The 19771-nt window shown below is 60.4% G+C and overlaps 2 protein-coding genes across 2 annotated transcripts; both read left to right on the top strand.

Moving 5' to 3' along the window:
• The first annotated feature begins 42 nt into the window (after positions 1 to 42).
• TMEM276 (transmembrane protein 276) lies at positions 43 to 1727 on the top strand. The gene is made up of 3 exons (XM_008001974.3): positions 43 to 206; positions 461 to 744; positions 941 to 1727. The coding sequence occupies exons 2-3, from the start codon at positions 652 to 654 to the stop codon at positions 1424 to 1426; spliced, it is 579 nt and encodes a 192-aa protein (XP_008000165.1). The 5' UTR covers positions 43 to 206; positions 461 to 651; the 3' UTR covers positions 1427 to 1727.
• A 955-nt stretch (positions 1728 to 2682) lies between these two features.
• On the top strand, positions 2683 to 15458 carry ZFTRAF1 (zinc finger TRAF-type containing 1). Its single transcript, XM_073018551.1, has 4 exons — positions 2683 to 3277; positions 11936 to 12174; positions 12826 to 13037; positions 14620 to 15458. The coding sequence occupies exons 1-4, from the start codon at positions 2900 to 2902 to the stop codon at positions 15009 to 15011; spliced, it is 1221 nt and encodes a 406-aa protein (XP_072874652.1). The 5' UTR covers positions 2683 to 2899; the 3' UTR covers positions 15012 to 15458.
• The last annotated feature ends 4313 nt before the right edge of the window (positions 15459 to 19771 follow it).

Below are 19771 nucleotides of genomic sequence, written 5' to 3'. Positions count from 1 at the left end.
CCAACCGGCCCCCCAGGCCCCGCCCCCAGCTGCTCTAGCCCCGCCCGGCCGCTCTAGCCTCCGCTCCTCTCGCTGGTGGAGGTTCCCGACCGCGCTCGCTCCCGCACCCGGAAGCCTGGCAGAAGAATCAGGGCCCACGGCGGTGGGCGGTGCATTGGTCAGGCTCGGGCCTCTCGCTCGCCGCTGCGTTGGAACTGCGCAGGCCGGTAACTGCGCACGGCCGGCCGCCCGGAGGCCTGCGCCGTAGCTCCTCCTGGACCTGTGCTCCCAGAACGGCGCCTCCCGGAGCGCAGGGAACAGGCCGAGGCCGCCGCGTGGGCCTGCGGCGCCCCGCCGCTCTCTCTTCCCCAAGCCTGGCACTCCCACTTGGGCTCCAGGGCCCCACGGCTCACGTACCCCCAGCCTAGACCAAGTCGTTTTCCCCCGTTTCCCGGCTGAATTAGGTTCTTATTCTCCACAGGTGTGTGCAGTGGCCTCAGGGATCCGGAAAATCTAAGACTGAACCTCTTCTAACATCCAGTAATGGGGCCCTGGAACCTGGGCGTACTAGAGTGACGCGCTTAGGGCTCCAGGTCGCTGGCTTCGCACTTTTTTCTCCAAAGTTGAATATCTCCTATCTGCGTCCTCATACTTACTACGGCCTGAGGTGCCATGGCCCCCAAGCCGGGGGCCGAGTGGAGCACAGCCCTGTCCCATCTGGTGCTGGGAGTGGTGTCTCTGCACGCAGCCGTGAGCACAGCCCAGGTGAGTACACTGGGGCTGAGCAGGGGCGCATCCCCATACCTCCCACACCCGAAGGACTTATTTTCCTGAATTAGGGAGAGGTTGGTGGGAAGTGCATCTAAGACCAGGTCTCCATGGAAGCCCAAAACCCTTTCCTGTTTAAAAGGGTGGCCCCGGCCTCTTTTTCCCACATGTTCTCCCTTCCCTGTGTTGACAGGCAAGTCGAGGGGCTGCTGCTGGCTTCCTGCTCCAGGTCTTGGCTGCCACCATCATGCTGGCCCCAGGGCTGAGCACACGTGAAGACTGTCTTGCTGGAGCCTGGGTGGCCACCGTCATCGGCCTGCCCCTTCTGGCCTTCGATTTCCACTGGGTGAATGGGGACCGCTCCTCTGCCAACCTGCTCCTGGGAGGAGGCATGGTGCTGGCAGTGGCTGGCGGCCACCTCAGCCCTGAGGGCCGCTCTGTGGCTGGTCAGGCAATGCTGTTAGTGGTCGCAGTGACCATCCTCATTGTAGCTGTCTTCACGGCCAACACTTATGGGATGTGGGGGGGGACGATGCTGGGTGTGGCAGGCCTCCTGAGCCGGCTAGAGGAGGACAGGCTGCTGCTGCTACCGAAGGAGGATGTCTGTCGCTGGGCCCTGGCTGCAGGCAGCTGGGCTTACTGCCGGGCCCTGCATACACAGCGCTTGCAGTGGGAATGACAGTTGGATACAGCAAGGCAGGGTTTCTGCCCTGCTGAACACTCCCTCTCACCTGCCTGCTCCTGGCGCCTTCTCCCCTAGAGGTAGACTCTCCTGCCCACTGAAGTGGGCTTGCTGCACACTGACTGGTCAGGAGCAGAGTCTGGGTGCTGTCCTTTGGCCACGTGTGGGGACTTGCGTAGACCAGAATGAAAGGGACAGGGTCCCAGACACGTTTGGGGGACCTGATTCTGGGCTGGACACGGTTGTGGATCCAGAGAAGAGGCCTAGACTCCAATAAATATTAGGAATTTTGCAGGAATATGGAATCTGCCCATTTTTGAGAGGGATTGAGGGATCCTTCAGTGAGCTTCCTAAGGCCCCTCAGGGCAGCAGCTGGTTACCCTGATAGGGTATGTACTAGTACTAGGATGGGGGCTCATGCAGCCCGGCCTCCTTTCGACCATTGTCAGGAAGACCTCTGGGCTGAGAAGACAGCCCTAGGCCCTTACTCTCCTGGGACATGGTGGAGTTCCAGATATCCTAGCCTGGCCTGCAGGTGGTCCTCTGGGGCAGTGACCTTCAATAACTGACGGGTAGGGTGGAGTCAGGGGAGGGCTGTATCACAGCCGTTTGAAGAAACGCACATCCTTCCCAGAGTTGATTCGCTCTCCTGTGTACCTCCGGCCTGTGGAAGCCAGCCCTACTCCCTAAGACCTTCGTTTTCCTCGGTGGACCCCTTCAGCCTCCAACCCCAGGGTTAGGATAGGGGGTTCGGACGAGCAGAGGATTAGATTCCGGTGGATTAGGGGTCTGGAGTCCCCTCTCCCGGAAGTCTCTCCGCTTGCTCCTGTGGAGACCTAAGGGGCCCCGCACCCGACAGAGATGGGTAGCCCGCGGGGATTTTCATTTGTGCCCTTCCCCTGCGGGTAGCCGGGCGAGAGCCCCTAACACACGAGCCTGAGTCTTGGGGGACAAAGACGCAGGCACACCCCGCCGTAGGGGTCGGCAGCTGCCGCTGGCTCGTGGAGCGTGGGTGTTGCGCCGGCGCCGCAGCTAGCGTGGTCCTCCCTGCCCCCAGGTGAGCGTCCCTCCGCGACTCTCGCGGGCCCCGCCCCCTCCCCGCCCACCTTCTGCAGGGGCGGGCCCTTGGAGGCCCTCGCGCTCCCATTGGCTCTGACCCCTGCGCTTTCTCGCCCCAAGCGGCGCTGCCATTGGCCCCGCGCGGAGCTCACGTGACGGGGAAGACGAGGGGGTGGTGGTGGCGGGGCGGGGGGAAGCGCACAGCGAAAACAAAGATGGCGGCCGTGCCGGGGTCGGTGGCCGCAGCTCCTGCGGGGCGACGCACGGGCCGGGCCCACTGAGGCGGCGGCGCAGGGAGCGGGGCTGCGGGGTCGCGGCGGCGGCGGCGGGAGAGCGGCGGGAGCGCGCGGCACCCCTAACTTCTAGTCGCGGGAGCGCGCCGGCATCCGCCCGCCGGGCCGGCCGGTCGCTATGTCCGGCGCCGAGGAGGCCGGCGGGGGCGGCCCGGCCGCGGGGCCCGCGGGCGCCGTGCCGGCCGGGGTCGGGGTCGGGGTCGGAGCCGGGCCTGGGGCGGCCGCCGGGCAGGCGGCGGCGGCGGCGGCGGCGCTGGGCGAGGCGGCGGGGCCTGGGCTCCCGGACGAGGCGGGCTTGGCGGGCGCCCGGCAGCTACAGCTGCAGGAGGCGGCCGGCGACCCCGACGCGCCGCCCAAGAAGCGGCTGCGGGCAGCCGAGGCGGCCGAGGCGGCGGCGGCGGCGGCGGCGGCCGGCAGCGGGAAACTGGAGGAGCGGCTCTACTCGGTGCTGTGCTGCACCGTGTGCCTGGACCTGCCCAAGGCCTCCGTGTACCAGGTAGGGCCGCCGGCCGACCCCGACCCGGCCCAGCCCGGGGCTGCAGCCCCCGCTGCTGGGCCCCAGGATCCGCGTCTCCTTGGAGGCCAGGCCCGCGGGGCCCGGCAGCCAGAAACTCTCTCCGGCCCTTACAGCCCAGCGGGGCTCCAGCGCCTGCTCTGAAGCTCCTCGTTGTCTTCCTCTCGGGGCTTTATTTTCAGCTCGGGACTCCCCTTTTCTGTTTTCTGATCCACGTTAATTCCCTATCTCAATCGCTTGTCTTCCGATTATCTCTCCCTTCTCTTTTCTAGATTTCCCCACGGTCCCCTCAACACTCCTCCAACCCACACCTTCAAACTGACCCTTACCCCACAACTGCCCCCCCCAACCCACCCGGTCCCAAGCTCCCTGAGCTCAGAGTCCTGTGCTCCAGAGCTCCTCCTCCATTCTTCTGGCAGCCACACCCCCGAGTTTGTCCCTGCACTCCTGAACATCCTATGGACATCTCCTTTTCTACCTTCCTGGGTGGAAAAATCCTTTCACTTTGTCCATTTCCACTTCATCTTGAAGAACAGTAGGGAGAGGGGATTGCTGCTTGTCCGGATGAAGCGTTTGCAACAAGCCCCACAGTCTGGGTACCTTTTCCAGTCCCAGGCAAACCCTGCATCCACCTGGACCTGCCATGCCCCACGCTAGGCTCCTGCCCACCTCACCCAGGCCAGGCCAGGCTTCCTAGGCAGCCAGTGCTCCAGGATGCCGGCCCACCCCTTCTCCCCCATCTTCACGTCCACATGGCAGTTAGACTCAGCCCTTAAGCAATCTAGGGCTGTTAGAGAGGGTACCTGGTCCAGGTGGGTTTGACATGACCCTTTCCAGGTAGCAGCAGGGACAAACTGGTTGACACCCAGAGGCAGAGTACAGTGTCCCCACTTTCCCTGTGTCTTTCCCTCCTTTCAACTCTCCAGTCCTTGTGAGAAATGAAACAGGTTCCCTGTCAGCTTTCTTTACGCTTACAGGAGCTGGAAGTAGCTAATGGGGCCTTGTTTCCCTGCTTGTGTTTAAACTAGGGGCCTGGATGAGGAGCTACTTTTGTAACAGTTGGTGCAGGGCTAGTCTGGGTTACCATTTCCCCAAACTCTGGATCTCCAAGTCCTTCTTGCTCTGGCATGACCTTATTGGGAGGGTCCCAGTGTGCCTGGGTAGGGAGAGATCGCTGGCTCTCACCCACCTTCTTGGGTGTCAGGCACCAGGACCAGCTAGGGGAGCACTTTTCAGAGCCACTGGCTCCGAGTTAGCAGTTACTTCTTGGCTTTGGCAGTACCTTGGCTTCCAAGATGTGCCCACTCTCCAGCTCCCTTTTCCTGGCTCACAACCTTCCATCCTCCCAGGTGGAAGAACTCTCCTTTTGTTGAGACGGAGTCTCTCTCTGTCACCCAGGCTGGAGTGAAGTGGCACAATCTCGGCTCACTGTAACCTCCGTCTCCCAGGTTAAAGCAGTTCTCCCTACCTCTGCCTCCCGAGTAGCTGGGATCACAGGCACCTGCCACCATGCCCGGCTATTTTTGTATTTTTTAGTAGAGACAGGGTTTCGCCATGTTGGCCAGGCTGGTCTCGAACTCCTGACCTTGGGTGATCTGCCCGCCTCAGCCTCCCAAAGTGCTGGGATTACAGGCGTGAGCCACTATACGCGGCCAGAACTCTTTTTCTTGGATCTCGAGGGAGACTCCAACAAGCCAAGCCAATGGTGTGAGATCACAGGGGAACAGAGAAGTCCCCTCGTCTCCCCACTGGTGGGTGGGCTGGAGCTGCAGCTGGACCTGGTGATGATGGGCCACATGATACTGGTCTCTGGTGCACTCTGTCCCCCAGCTAGGCTGGCCCAACACAGAGTGATGGCTCTGCTTCTGACCGGAGCTCCTGGTGACCAGGCCTTAGCCTGGCTGGTTCAAACCGGCCTGCACTGTGCAGAGCAGAGTTCTGCCCTGAGCGGCCAGAGGCAGGGAGCTGAGCAGGTGTAATGGAGACCAAAGGCACTGGGGCTGCCCTGGCTGGTGGCCCTCCCTGGCCTGAGGGCTCTCTGCTCATTGACTTCCCTGGGAACAGAGCAGCTGAGCGAGGAGTGCTGTGGGCGCTGGCCTCCCCGAATGCTGCTGAGAACACCTCCAGGGGGTGGCCCTCTGCTGTGAGTGGTGCCCCCCGAAGGTCAACACAGACCTGGAGACCTGGACTCCTGCCTGCTCTGCTCCCTGGAGAATCTGGGCACAGATGGTGTGGGCCTCTACGTGCTGCCTTCTGTGTGTCCCTGGTTGGGCCCATGCTGGCCATCACCCCAGCTTGGGCTCAGTCGGCCATATTCTACTAGCCTTCCTTGGTGACTGTGTTGATTGGCTGTCTCTAGCCAGCCAGTGTCAGGAATGCAGCAGGTTCTACCCTCTGTTCCTGCTAGAACGCTTTTCCTGACCCCAGCAGAACACATGGCTCAGGGTGGGCACCAGCCAAACTGGGGGCTGACTCAGACAGTCCCCGACTCTGGTGAGACGAAGATGGGAGTATCCATGCTGAACCTTGTGTGTTGTGCCTGGCACTGGGGCTGTAGGGGACAATCCCATGGGCCTCTGGAGTTGGCTGGGTCCTCAGTAACTCGAGAGCTTGTCGTCCAGATACCAGATGCCACCAGTGCTGGCAGGGAAGCCTCGGGTGGTGCCCCAGGTCTGAGCCCTTGGGTCTGCAGGGCCAGCTGACCCACAGGCCTGTGCCTGCACGATGATGCCTCGCAGGCTGGGAAACCTGCTTGGGTATCACACTGAGGCCCTCATGCAAACGGTTTCTGCCACCACCGAGTCCTGCGTCACGTCAGGTTGGGGCCGCAGCTGGTACAGCAAGACCCAGCTTTGATGTTCTCTGTGTGGGTGTTGGATATGTCCTGGGTGACTGGCCTGACAAGGTGTACAGCCACCTTCTGAAGTCTCAGGTGGGTGGCAAGAGGGCTAGCAGGGCCAGCAGGGACACCCGTGCAGGAGTTTCTGGACTATTTAGGCCGAGCAGGTGGTCGGGTTGCTCCTGCTGGCTCCCTGCTCTGTGGCCTGAGGGCAGTGTGGCCTATTGGCACCTCTGCCCATGGGGCACCTCCTCTGGGAAGACACAGCCTCACTAGTGCCCGGGACGTTGCAGCTGCAACCTCATCCCTGACTTCTCTCCCTCTGATTTGGCCCTTCAGATGAGGCCCAGTGTGGTCCTGCATAAGACAGACCTGGCCCTGACCCTTCCTGCTGATGTCAGCTGAGACCCTGGGCCTTGGTGCTGGCACCTGGAGGAAGGGACTGCACATTGTTCCCACCCCTCATGGGGCATTCTTAAGGCGAAAACAAGCTCGCTCTCGTGTAAGGACCAGGCTGAGGCGCCTCAGATGTGTTCCAGCCGCTCCCTCTAACTCAGCCCTGCACAGTGCCCCGCCACTCCCATGCCCTCCTGCCTGAGGTGTCCTCTCCCTGCCCCTGCCCACCTCTTGGGCCCGACAGAGGCAGCGCTCCCACTTTGAGATTTTGTTCTCTTCTTGCTACAAGAATCCTCTCCTGCCCCATCTGACCAGGGTGTGTCCACTCTGTCCTGTGGGTGGGTTGGTGTGTGCACCTGCCCTCCCGCCTGTAGCGCCCGTGTCTCTGCCACATCTTGACGGTCCCATTGATAACCGCCCAGGAAGCGGAGATGACTCCTCTCTGCCTGAGCCCCACACCCCCAGCCAGCCCTACAGTGCCCAGTCCTGTGGGGATGGAGTCACCATCCACATGTCCAAGGAGCTTCGGGCCCCTGTTCCCCAGTCTCCTGGGCAGCAGTACAGGACTGCAGCTGACTTGCTCTTTGCGGTGAGGAAAGTGGCAGAAAAGAAAGATCGTTGTAAATATGTCTGCTTAGATATTTAAAACTCACAGGAGCAAGGAAGAGGTTCTGGAATCTGGCTAATTGAGAATTTTTGTTTTCTGTGGTGGTTATCATTTGAGTTACTTTTAGATCTAAGCAGCCTTGTTCTGAATGTGAGCCTGACTCTGGGTATTGACTGGCCCCCGTTTGAGGTCTGACAGCAGTAGCAGGTGAGGGACTTCAAATCCAGCCTGGGCAGAGGGTTCGAGTCCTGGCTTCACACTTAACCAGCTGTGTGGCCTTGGACAATGTGCTGGTCCCTCTCAGATCCATGTTTGATCCAGGAGGTCAGGGGCCGAGCATGCGGGGTGTATCCTGAAGCACCTCTGGCCCTGGTGGGGCCTGCATGCGGATGGCAGAGGAAGGGGGACCTCCAACTGACTGAGCAGTGCTTTTGTGGTTTGTGCCACAGGGAAGCCCTTTGGCTGCATTTTGGCTCTAACGACCTCTGTCAAGGGCCGGTGGGTCCCTGAGCCCTAGGTGAGTGAGGGCACTGCTCCCATGGGCCTGGGCACTATGCCATCCTCCAGTGGGAAACAGGAGGTCCCCAGGGTCTGAGAGAACCATGCAGTCCAGGCTCGAAAAGGTTCCTACAAGGCCAGCTGACCATAGGGACCTTGGGACCACCAGAAAGTCGGGGCCCTCAGCTGGGGGACAGGGTCAGGGCTCCTTCATGAGCCTGTTTAGCCCATCCAGCTCCCCTTTAACCCCAGGGAAGAAGTAGCTCAAGTGGAGACCCTGGGTCTGCATGAGCTGCCTGTAGCCGGCAGGGGGAGGACTGGGTGCTGTCCTGAGGATGCAGGTGCAAATGTCCATTTCTGGGCCACCTGTGTGTATCAGCATCTGCAGAGGGGCCTGGGGTCTGGCTCCTGGGGTTGGCAGCCCCAGCAGCTCTGCCATGGCTGCCCGAGGTGGTGATACTTCCTCTGTGCCTGCTGGGTGTGGGGCAGTGCCACCCTGTCCCATCCCACCTCATCAGCACAGAATGAAGCTGGTCCTATACTCATCACCTGTGCACATGAGGAAACTGAGGCCCTAAGAGGACAGCCCAGGGTCATACTAGTCGTGACCTGTGGGCTGGGGTCTGAGCCCAGCACTGTGGCTTCAAGCCCACATCTGCCCTAGGAGGGGCCAGGAGGCCCTGTGATGTTATTACCCTGTAATGATAGTCCACTGTGATGTCATCCTCTCATGGTAGCATTACCTGCAGTGTCACCCCGTGACATCATTTCCCCCATGTGACATCATTCCCGTGATATCACCACATGTTGCCATCCCCTGTGATATCACCCCTATGATGTCATCCCCCATGTCAGTCCCCCCATCATGTCAGTTCCCCACAATATCATCCCCTCTGATGCCAATACTCCCTCTGATGTCAACCCCGTGATGTCAGTGTGATGTCAGCCTGCCATGATGTCATCCCCCTTTGATGTCATCTATGTGATATCACTCTGTGATGTCACCCCCATAATACCATTCCCCTGTGATGTCATGTTCCTGTGATGTCAGTCCCCCCATGATGTCACCCCGTGATGTCATTCCCATGTGACGTCACCCCAGTGATGTCATCCCCATGATGTCATCCTTGGTTGTGGGGGAGTGTGGGATTCCCTCCTCTCGCCTCCCGTGGAGTCTTCTTGGCTGGTAGTGAGAGGTGGCCTGGCCTGGGTGCTGCAGCAGCTGCTCTTGAGGGTGCCTGGGCTCTTGGGGGCCTTGGCCCATGCCATCGCCTGGACTGTGTGGAGCCCTCCAGGGCCCAGCTTCTGTCGGGTGGTGGGCACAAGTCAGAATCAAGTGCATCTGACCAGATGCTGCGAGGGCCAAGGATGCAGCTGCCTGTGGCCTGGCCTTGGTGTGGAGCCAGAGTCTTGCTCAGGGGCTGAGGGGACCCAGATGGTGGGGAAGGCTCTGGAGCTTGTGACGGGTGACCGTCCTGCTGTGGACAGACCTCCTGGGCTGAGTGTTGGTCGGGCCCGGGCCGTGCACCTGGAGGGTGTCCCTTGACCAGTGAGGAGGGTCTGGGGTGGGTGTGGCTGTGTCCCTTGGCTCCTGGGCCAGTGTGGTCCAGGGCACCTTAGGGACTCCCTGTGTTCTGACTTGAGTGGCAGGCACCATTGCGGCTGAAGGGGCAGTGGCCCTGTGTCTCCTCAGAGCTTGCAGTTCCTCTCAGAGGCCCAGAGGGAGCCAGAGGAGGGCTGGGTCACTGCTGCCTCCCCATGGTATAGAATTGACTGAGCCCATGCTGGGGTCTGGAGGCCCCAAAGGAATGAGGCCTATGGCCAGGGACTGGCCCAGGAGCTAGGGTAGCTTTCGGGGGAGAGGCTGGCAGTGCTGGGAGGTAAGTGGTGATGTGCTCAGTAGCTTCAGTGCTCCCTTGGGAGGGTCCAGGACTCCACCTCGAATCTTCCTGGGCTATCCAGAGCCAGGAAGAGAGGCCAGATGGCCTTAGTGGGTGGGATCAGGTGCTCCAGCCCTGCCTGGAACTCCCTCGGGGGCTGGGCCACAGCCAAGAAGAGTACCGTTGTGCCTGTGCTCAGGCCACACTGCACGTGCAGAGCTGGGCCCAGAACCTCGTCCAGGGGACCCGGGCAGTCTCATCAGGAGGTGTCTAGAGCTGGCCACATGGAGTGGTACGCCTCCAGGGTGGGGGGCTGTGAGAAGGCAGTGGTGTGGGCCCTTGGTCTGTGCCTCCCGTGGGACAGCTGCTTCAACAGCATCTGTGCCCACTCCTGCCCAGAGTCCACCCACTGCTGACCCCTGGACTTAGCTGGTGGATTTTCACACCTTCTCCTAGGGCAGGCCTCAGCTTGTCCCCACCCCAATCAGAGCCAGACTTAGACAGCTGTGTATGTTTTATTTATTTATTTATTTATTTATTTATTTATGAGACAGAGTCTCACTCTGTCTCCCTGGCTGCAGTGCAGTGGCGCCATCTTGGCTCACTGCAACCTCCGCCTCCCGGGTTCACGCCATTCTCCTGCTTCAGCCTCCCGAGAAGCTGAGATTATAGACGTGCACCACCACGCCTGGTTAATTTTTGTATTTTTAGTAGAGACGGGGTTTCACCATGTTGGCCAGGCTGGTCTTGAACTCCTGACCTCAGGTGACCTGCCTGCCTCGGCCTTCCAAAGAGCTGGGGTTACAGGTATGAGCCACTGCCTGTCATTTTAATTTTTAACTAAACTGAGAACTTGAGAATTGAATGCAGGTAATGGGTGGTGGTCATGTGGAGGTGGATTACATGAAAAAGGGCTTTGTCGCCACTGTCGGTTCTCCACATGTAGGTCCTTTGACTCAGCAGACCTTAGGCCTGGTTCACAGGTGCTGAGCAAACAGCCCCAGCATCTGGCCGCTCCTTAGCTTGGGGTGCACAGGCCGCTGAAGCAATAGGATGGCAGCTCAGGCTTACCAGGGCCCCACATGTGCAGGGGTGGCCTCCCAGCACCACCGGGCAGGGCCCTGTGAGTGTCCCCTCCCTGACACACACCTTGTAGAGAGGCTGGGCCTGGGCAGGCCCCTCTGCTGCACCACATCCCATTCTCAAGAGGGTCCCAGGTCCCAAAGGAAGCCGGTGGCCCAGTGGCTTTCTGGAGGTTTGTGGCTGGCAAGCCTGGGCCAGCTGCTGGGGAGGCATCAGGACAGGAGCAACTCTGCTGACTGCTCCCCTCAGTGAGCTGTGAGTCTTTAGGTGGGAGGCACATCACATCCCCGTCACTCCTGTCTGGTCCTGGAATGCCTCAGCCTGCACACCCCACTCCAGCCAGGGCTGTGGGAGCTGTGTCTGCTCAGGTACAAAAGGCTTTGTTTGCTCTTGGACCACTTGGTTCTGGTCTGGGCTTCCCACCTCCCATGCTGGGAGCCCCTATGGGCTGGGACCGCAGCTTGCTGAGTGTCTCTCAGTGGCACCAAGTGGACGCTCGAGGCTTATGTTGAGGGAGTGAGAGCCAGGATGGGCCACTGGCCGTGCTGGGAGCTTACACAGGCAGGGAGCCCAGCGGGAGGTGCCCTGCTCCTGCCAGCCCTGGTTACCCCAGCAGGCTGGGCACCCACTCAGAGCCCCCACTCCCACTCGCACTCCCCAGGCACTCCCCGTGTGCTCATCTGCCCTTGTCCTGGGCCAGCTTGGCTCCTGCCTTCCAGCTCTGAGGAGGCCTCTGCAGGTAGCCGACCTCCCTGGATCGGGGGACAGCTGCCTCCTCTCACCTGGGCTCCCTGGGGAGGGCTGGAATAGAAGGGCCAGGCTAGGCTGGTCCTCTCAGGACCTCTCTGAGCCAGGTCCTCTCAACCCAGGATGAATGACCTTTCTGAAGACCCAGAGAACATGCCTGCCCCAGTGTGGGAGCCGTGTCCGCTCCCCACCTGACAGTGTTGGCCAAGAGCCCAGCGTTTCCGGAGGGCTCCCAAACTCTGGACCTGTAGGGGAGTCGGGGCAGTCGCTGGTCCCTAAGGGAAAAGCCTGGCTCTAAGCCTCAGGTGGCTGCACCCATCACTGCCAGGGCGAGCTGTCGCCTCTGTGAGCTGATGAGGCCTTGCCCTTAGGATCTCTAATCTCTGTAAGAACCCAAGCTGGCTCTGCCTGTCTCTCCTGAGCAGCTCTCTGTTCACCACACTCCAGTACCACTCGGGACAGGCACGTGCGCCCCTCTGCACTAGCTGGAGTCCCTCAGGACACCTGGCCGGAGCTGATGGGCATGGGCGGGTGTGTGCGAGCATAAGCCCGCAGGTCTGTGAGTTTCGTCTCCCTTTCCTTCTTCGCAGTGTACTAATGGTCACTTGATGTGCGCTGGCTGTTTTATCCACCTACTAGCAGATGCCCGGCTGAAGGAGGAGCAGGCCACGTGCCCCAATTGTCGTTGTGAGATCAGTAAGAGCCTCTGCTGCCGGAACCTGGCCGTGGAGAAAGCCGTGAGCGAGCTGCCTTCAGAGTGTGGCTTCTGCCTGCGCCAGTTTCCCCGCTCCCTCCTGGAGAGGCACCAGAAAGAGGAATGCCAGGACAGGTAACTGAGGGTCAGGGGCTCAGCCTCACAGGCAGGGCTGAGGACTGCTGGAAGCCCACCCTGGTGCAGCAGGGCCCTGTGCAGGGGCGTCTGGCCGTCCCTGCTGCCTGGGCCTCGGAGGCCACCTGTGTAGCCCAGCGACGGCCCTGGGGGAGGGTGCCTGCACAGGATGAGGACAGGCAGGTTCTGCGTCCAGTTGTTATCCAGACATGAGCCTAGCCTTCCAGCGCTCTTTGTGGCTGTGGGGGAGCCTCTTGAAGGGCCCAGGACAGCGTGTCCAACACAGGACCTCAGGGAGCTTGGTGTGAGGCTACACTGCCCATGGCTACCCATCCAGTGGAGGCAGCCACCAAGTCTCCTGCAGTGAGGCTATACAGGACCGCCGCTGCTAAGCAGAGGAGAGAACCACGCCACGGTGCGGGGCATGCAGGCTCAAGCTTGCATTGTTCCTTCTCCTCTCTCTCCTTGTTATTGCCTGTCTCTTTCCTCTCCACACACTGCCACTCTGACTTCATCCTGGGGGCTGGGCTCACAGTTATGTGTGTCCTGCAGGAAGGGGTTCTTAGCTGGATGGAAGCCATGTGGGAGGACAGCTTGTTGCAGCCGCCTGTTGGGGGCTCAGGCTGTGAGTGATGTGCCTGCCTCCCCCAGGGTAACCCAGTGCAAGTACAAACGCATCGGCTGCCCATGGCACGGCCCCTTCCATGAGCTGACAGTGCATGAAGCTGCATGTGCCCACCCAACCAAGACAGGCAGCGAGTTGATGGAGATCCTAGATGGGATGGACCAGAGCCACCGCAAGGAGATGCAGCTGTACAACAGCATCTTCAGCCTGCTTAGCTTCGAGAAGATCGGCTACACAGGTGAGGCGCCCCGCCGCCTGCTGCATGCCACACAGGTGTGGGCGTAGGGGGCTGGCAGCCAGGAGCCTGGGGGCAGCAGGCTCTGGGCACTGGGCACTGACGGCACCAGACGGCTGGGCTCTGGACAAGCTCCCGGTGGACAGGAGGACACCTCGGGCAAGAAGAGAGGCCGGAGACTGAGCAGAAGGAGAGGCCGAGGCAGACCCCAGGTGTACACCTGTGTGGCTCTCACGGCAGCCCTGCCCACCTGTCCTCCCCACCCTGGCTTCACCACCCCCGCAAGGTGGCATCTCACTGTGGGGCTCCAGAGCCTCAAGACAGTCAGGGTCTAACCAGAAAGCGAGCAGGTCTCAGGGGGCCTGGGAGCTAGGGGCCTGCCCCTCGGACCCTGGAGCGAGAAGAGCACCCTGCCGAGTGAGGTCCTGCCTACAGGCAGTCACTGCCCCAGCCGTGGGCCTCTCAAGGCTGGCACGAAGCCGTGCAGGGACAGGGCTCCAGAACAAGCTGAGGGTGCCCGACTCAAACTGTAGAACCGGGAGTGGACACCCACAGACGCACAGGCTGGATGCGTGCGCAGGCACCCTGGATCTCTGGGCCACTGCCACCGCCTTTGAACATGTCGGGGAGCAGGAGCCAGGCCAGAGTCTGGCCCAGAGGACAGCAAGAAGCACCTGTTGATACTGGGGCCACTGGAGGAAGCTCCGTCCCTCTACTCTCAGCCCACACCAGGCGGCCAGCTCAGAGCACCAGGCGTGGCGCAAGCAGGGCGGTCATGGGCAGCCAGTCTCGCCCTGCTGCCTGGACTGTGCCCAGCGGGATGTGGGCCCAAGCAGGCCAGAGAGGCTGAGGGCCTGGGGTCTCTGCGGCAGCCACAGCCTGTGGTGAGTAGCAGCCTTAGCTGTCCTGGAGATACCAGGGTCTCATGGAGTCTAGGCAGGCTGGGGCACTGTGGCTGCGGCCGTGGCCAGGTGGGAATCCCCATTCATGCAGGAAAGACTGGCCACCTGGGAACCCACGCCTCCGCGGAGGGACTTGCCGGCCACAGGCTGTGGGCTGCCCAAGAGGACTATGCAGGCAGGGCTGCCTGCTGACTGGCAGCTCCGGATCAGGCCTGGCGCCCTTGGACCTGGTGCTCCCCTCGGGCAGGGCTGGGTGCCGCAGCCGCCTGCTGGCTTTTCTGGCAGCTCCTCTGTATCAGAACCAATAAAGTGCACTTGTTCTCGGAACCGCATCCTGTCTGTGTGTCTGCTTACCCCGCCCTGGGGGACACCCGGGACTCGGGGCGATGAGGGAGGCCAGCGTGGGTCGGGCACGCCTGGGGTGTGGGCTGACACGTGCAGCCTCTGGACTCTCTCCAGCTAATCCATGTTGATTCTGTTTGTAGTTGTTCCCCTCAAAGCTTGTGTGCGCCTCCATTTGCCATAGTTGCATTTGGCTTGCTTGTGACAAGCAGAGCTCGGTGCCCGGGTAAGTTGCCTTCCTCCCCGGCTGAGCCTGCCCTCGGCCTGGTCAGGGAAGGCGTTGCTGCCCAGCCCTGCCCACACTAACAGCCGGCTCTTTCCGGCCCTGTCTGTCTCCACAGAGGTCCAGTTCCGGCCGTACCGCACAGATGACTTCATCACGCGCCTGTACTACGAGACACCCAGGTTCACAGTGCTGAACCAGACGTGGGTCCTGAAGGCTCGCGTCAATGACTCGGAGCGCAACCCCAACCTGTCGTGCAAGCGTACGCTCTCCTTTCAGCTCCTCCTCAAGAGCAAGGTCACAGCACCACTGGAGTGCTCCTTCCTGCTGCTCAAGGGCCCCTACGATGACGTGAGGATCAGCCCTGTCATCTACCACTTCGTCTTCACCAACGAGAGCAACGAGACGGACTACGTGCCACTGCCCATCATTGACTCCGTGGAGTGCAACAAGCTGCTGGCCGCCAAGAACATCAACCTGCGGCTCTTCCTGTTCCAGATACAGAAGTAGGGCAGGGCCTCAGGACGCCCAAGGAGCTGACGGGCAACATCCCAGCACTGCTGCCCTGTCCACCTGGCTGGCAGCTGCTTCACGGGACTATCTGATCATTTTAGCAAAGGAGGAGAACAAACGAAGCCAACACAGGGCAAGTCTGCATGTGTGCGTGACAGGACCCCCGCCTCCGGCTCACCCCCCGACCCCTGCCTCCCCTCCTTCCGAGGGCTGCCAGAGGCTGGGCTGACCCGAAGAGGAGATGGTGCACCAGGCACCCCGAGGCTCAGAGACGGTGGCAGCAAGGAGGCCGAGAGGCACAGCGACCCTGCCCCAGCCCTTCGGTGCAGTCAGGTGGCAGTGCTGCTCCATCCCTGCGGGTTCCGGCCGGGCGCGGGGGCCTTGCTGACGTCAGACGGGATATCCGAATATCTGATAGCAATTAAAAGGCAGCCTTGTTTCGTACTTTCTGTTTTGTTCGAGGGGAAGGCATGGCTGTGAATGGACAGCGTGGGAGCTTTGGTTTGGCCTGGGGGTCAGAGCCTGCCCCGTCCCCATCTCTGTGCCCGCACACGTTCCCCGAGGAAGACTCAGAGACACTGCCTCCCCCTACACTCTGTCATGGGGTCTTGAGACTGAGGCTTGGGCAGGGAGATCCAGGTAGGGTCGGGGCTGCCCTGGCCAACTGGCCACTCCCAGGGAGACAGGACTCAGCCACAGGGCTCAGCAGACATTTTCGGAAAGCAGGGTGAAATTGTCTCTTCCCAGGAAAAAGATTAAACTCCTTGCAGGCTCTTTGATAAGTTACACAATTTTAGTGAGAAAGAGTCTATTTACTGTAGATTCAGCCTTGAGGGCCCAGCATCCCCAGGCTGTGCAGAAAGCTTGGGTTAGTGCTTGGGTGCCTGGCTGGGTGAGAGTCTGAGGGGTGTCCCCCATGCTGCTCTCGGGGTCCTGCTGCTGGCCCTGCATTCAGGCTCACTTCAGAGGTCAGAGGTTGGACAGCCCAGCTTCTCACCTTGAGGGAAGTGGGCCCTTCCCATCCTCACCCTGGCTGCTGCCTGGTATGCCCTGTGGTGGCTGAGCAGGGCTAGCTTAACAGGGTGGGAAGGAACCCTGCCTGGAGGAGTGAGCCCCAGTCCTTTCTTCCCCTGGGACTCTCAGGGCTACTGGGAAGGGTACAGCTTGCTTCCCCGACCTTTGCTTAGGAGATGTGGCTCTTCCCTGACAGCTTTTTGTTGCTTCAGTACCACAGAACTAGTTTCCTCTGCTCCAGTCAGGTGCATTCACATGCCTCACAGCAGCCCCACCCGCCCCACCTGGCTGCCGGGGCCTGGCCCGCATTGTCCTGTGCTTTCCTCCTCACGGTTCGAGGGCTGAGAAATGGAGAGAAGGAGCTGGGAGGCAGAATGCAAGTGCCATCATCCGGGCGGCTGACCATGGCACAGCCCAGCATGACCCTCCCAGTCAGCTCTTCCCTCCTGGGCTGCCGCACTGCCCCTCACAGGCCGCAAGCTTCTGGGCTTTTTCTGAGAATCCTGTGGGTTTCTACTCCCAGGCCAGGGCGTGTGGCCTGCTGGGAGTGCCTCGCTGCCGGAGCCTTATATCCCACAAAGCTGATGTGGCCTGGCCACCAAGGGCATGGGAAGGCCCCATGGTTGGTTTTCTGCTGTCCACAAAGAAAGACCCCACCCAGCCCCCAGCACATCCTTGGGAGCAGCTGCCTCTGACTCGGGCACCACCAGGGTGAACTTGGGCACCCCCAGGGCTGCGATTTGGGGCTGCCCTCCGCCATGCTCCACCCACAGGCACAGAGGGATGGGCTGTGGCTCCGCATCTCCGTGTCTCTGGAAGCCCGACACCCTCTTGGGCAGTGTTTCTGGGTCCAAGGTGATGGTGTGGGGGGCATGGGTGGGGCAGGCTTGCCCTGTCACCTGTTTGGGTGCGTGTGTGAGAGACTGACTCAATGGAGGGACAGGCCCCGGCATGTCTCTGGGGTGGGGAAGGCGGGAGGCTTGTTCTTCATGGGTTCAGCTGGGCTGGGATGCCAGGGGCCTGGAGGCAGCACATCTCTGCAGGTTGGGGGGCCACATGGAGAAAGGAGACCTGGGGCTGTTGAGGTCCTGCAGCCCCACATGCACAGTCCTCGGGCAACCAGTCCTGTGGGAGTTCAGGACAGGAGGGGCCGGCCTGAGGGTAAGGGCAGTGTCCACACAAGGCCCTTCAAGATGTGGGTGCCTCAAGTCTGCAAACGCGGCCCAGTGTCCTCAGCAGGGCATCTGCCCCGTGACCATGACGTGCAGCAGCTGAAACTTACGACCTGGGGGAGCCAAGCACCTGGGAGGACCACAGTGTGTCCTCAGCCACCGGGCACTGGCACACAGGCTTCCCGTGGCATTGTCAATGTGGGCCACACGCGACGGGGCTGCCGCACACACGGCTTGTGTTCGACACCCTGAGACATCTTGGCATCCCGACCTGCTCCTTTGTCATCTCGGAGGATGGGGGCGTGGGGGTCCGGACTCCGCAGAAGTGGGGTGGCATAGCCTAACCCAGGCCCCACGTTCCTCCCTTGTCTCACCCCCACCCCCTGGTGAGCACCACATCCCTCAATTTGCCCGGAGTGAGACATTTACAAAAATAATAAAAATAGGCCAGGCACGGTGGGTCACGCCTATAATCCCAGCATTTTGGGAGGCCGAGGCAGGCAGATGACCTGAGGTCAGGAGTTTGAGACCAGACTGACCAACATGATGAAACCCCATCTCTACTAAAAATACAAAAATTAGCTGGGCGTGGTGAGGGGTGTCTGTAATCCCAGCTATTCAGGAGGCTGAAGCAAGGAGAATCGCTTGAACCCAGGAGGCGGAGGTTGCAGTGAGCTGAGGTCCTGCCATTGCACTCCAGCCTGGGTGACAGAGTGAGACTCCATCTCAAAAAACAAAAACAAAAACAAAAATTAGCTGGGCGTGGTGGTGGGCATCTGTAATCCCAGCTACTCAAAAGGCTGAGGCAAGAGAATCACTTGAACCTGAGAGAAGGAGGTTGCAGTGAGCCCGGATCACACCATTGTACCCCAGCCTAGGCAACAAGAGAAATTGGATTGTCTCTGAAGGGGAATTGGGCTTCTAGGAGCTGGGCTGTCCTGTGGACCCTGGGGCTGGAGGGGATACTTAATCATTGTCCAGGTAGCTCAGGGAGCCCCTCTGGTATCCAAGTCACCCTGTCTTCAGCTGTTCACCTGAGTCTTCTGCTTCTGAATCTCACTCTTCATTCCCTCCCTCGAGCCTCACTGTGCCCCTCGCACACCTCACCAGCTTGCCCGCCAAGTAGTTGCCTTGGCTCAGAGCCATGCTTTGGATGGGTAAGGGGTTGGCAGTGCAGGCCTCCACAACCTGTCCTCACACCCAGGCCTGCCTGGATTTCCCGCCTCCTGCACCTTGGCCTGCACAGGTGTGCAGGCTTGGCCTAGTCCCACCCTCGGTGCCTTGGAGGCACCGAGGCCCAAATCTGCCCAGTCCTGGGGCCACGCCAGGTGGCAGCCTTTACTGGACCCAGGGACCTGTCAGTGCGTCATGCCACTCTCTCCCCAACAGACCTCTCTGGCGGAGTTTTGCCCAACGACTTGCTGTAATTACGATGGAAATTAACCCATCTATCTTCTACTCCTTCTGAGGCTTCTCAGTTCGACTCTGTGCACCCAGCCTCCTCTGGGACCTCTGGAAAACCAGTCACCGCACCTGAGTGCAGTGCTGGGTGTGCTGTGTAGCTGGGAGTCAGAGACCCAAGGCATGGCAGGCATTTGGTCCTCAAGGTCATGGGGGACAGCAAGGGTATTTTAGAGGCCTGGGTGCCCCATATCATGGAACTCTAGACATAATTTTGCAGTCGTTTTCTCTCTCTCTTCCTTTTATTTGAGATGGAGTCTCGCTCTGCCGCCCAGGATGGAGTGCAGTGGTGCCATCTCAGCTCACTGCAAGCTCCGCCTCCCAGGTTCACACCATTCTCCTGCCTCAGCCTCCCGAGTGGCTGGGACTACAGGCACCCGCCACCATGCCCGGCTAATTTTTTGTATTTTTAGTAGAGACAGGGTTTCACCGTGTTAGCCACAATGGTCTCGATCTTCTGACCTCGTGATCCGCCCGCCTTGGCCTCCCAAAGTGTTGGGATTACAGGCATGAGCCCAGGAAGAGTGCGCCTGGCCCTCTCTTCCTCTCTTTCTTTTCCTCCCTCCCTCCCTTTCTTTTTTTTAAATAAAAATGGGGTATCAGGCCGGACGTGCTGGCTTATGCCTGTAATACCAGCACTTTGGGAGGCTGAGGTAGGCGGATCACAAGGTCAGGAGTTTGAAACCAGCCTGGCCAGCATGGTGAAACCCCGTTTCTACTAAAAATGCAAAAATTAGCCGGGCATGCTGGCACATGCCTGTAGTCCCAGCTACTTGGAAGGCTGAGGCAGGAGAATCGCTTGAACTCAGGAGGCGGAGGTTGTGGTGCGCTGATATCGCACCATTGCACGCCAGCCTGGGCGACACAGCGAGACTCACGCACACACACAAAAAGATGGGGGTCTCACTATGTTGCCCAGGCTGGTCTTGAACTGCTAGGCTCAAGCGATCCTCCTGACTGCACCTCCCAAGGCGCCTGAATTACAGTGCGGGCCAGTGCGCCCGGGCTACTTCGGCAGCTTAAGCGCAGGTTCACTGACTCTTCCGAGAATACAGCTGACATATACGTTGCTGAAACGGTACTTGTTCACTACGGAAAGCACATTCCCCT

The sequence above is a fragment of the Chlorocebus sabaeus genome, chromosome 8, assembly GCF_047675955.1.
Source record: "Chlorocebus sabaeus isolate Y175 chromosome 8, mChlSab1.0.hap1, whole genome shotgun sequence".
In the NCBI taxonomy this organism is placed as follows: Eukaryota; Metazoa; Chordata; class Mammalia; order Primates; family Cercopithecidae; genus Chlorocebus; species Chlorocebus sabaeus.
This window is presented reverse-complemented; position numbering and strand designations above follow the sequence as displayed.

What these genes read in the sequence shown, in the direction of transcription:
- TMEM276 (XM_008001974.3), top strand. Translation starts at nt 652, where the DNA reads ATGGCCCCCAAGCCGGGGGCCGAGTGGAGCACAGCCCTGTCCCATCTG. An exon ending in CAGCCGTGAGCACAGCCCAG is followed by an intron (nt 745 to 940) that starts GTGAGTACACTG and finishes CTGTGTTGACAG; the next exon opens with GCAAGTCGAGGGGCTGCTGC.
- ZFTRAF1 (XM_073018551.1), top strand. Translation starts at nt 2,900, where the DNA reads ATGTCCGGCGCCGAGGAGGCCGGCGGGGGCGGCCCGGCCGCGGGGCCC. An exon ending in AAAGAGGAATGCCAGGACAG is followed by an intron (nt 12,175 to 12,825) that starts GTAACTGAGGGT and finishes TGCCTCCCCCAG; the next exon opens with GGTAACCCAGTGCAAGTACA. An exon ending in CGAGAAGATCGGCTACACAG is followed by an intron (nt 13,038 to 14,619) that starts GTGAGGCGCCCC and finishes CTGTCTCCACAG; the next exon opens with AGGTCCAGTTCCGGCCGTAC.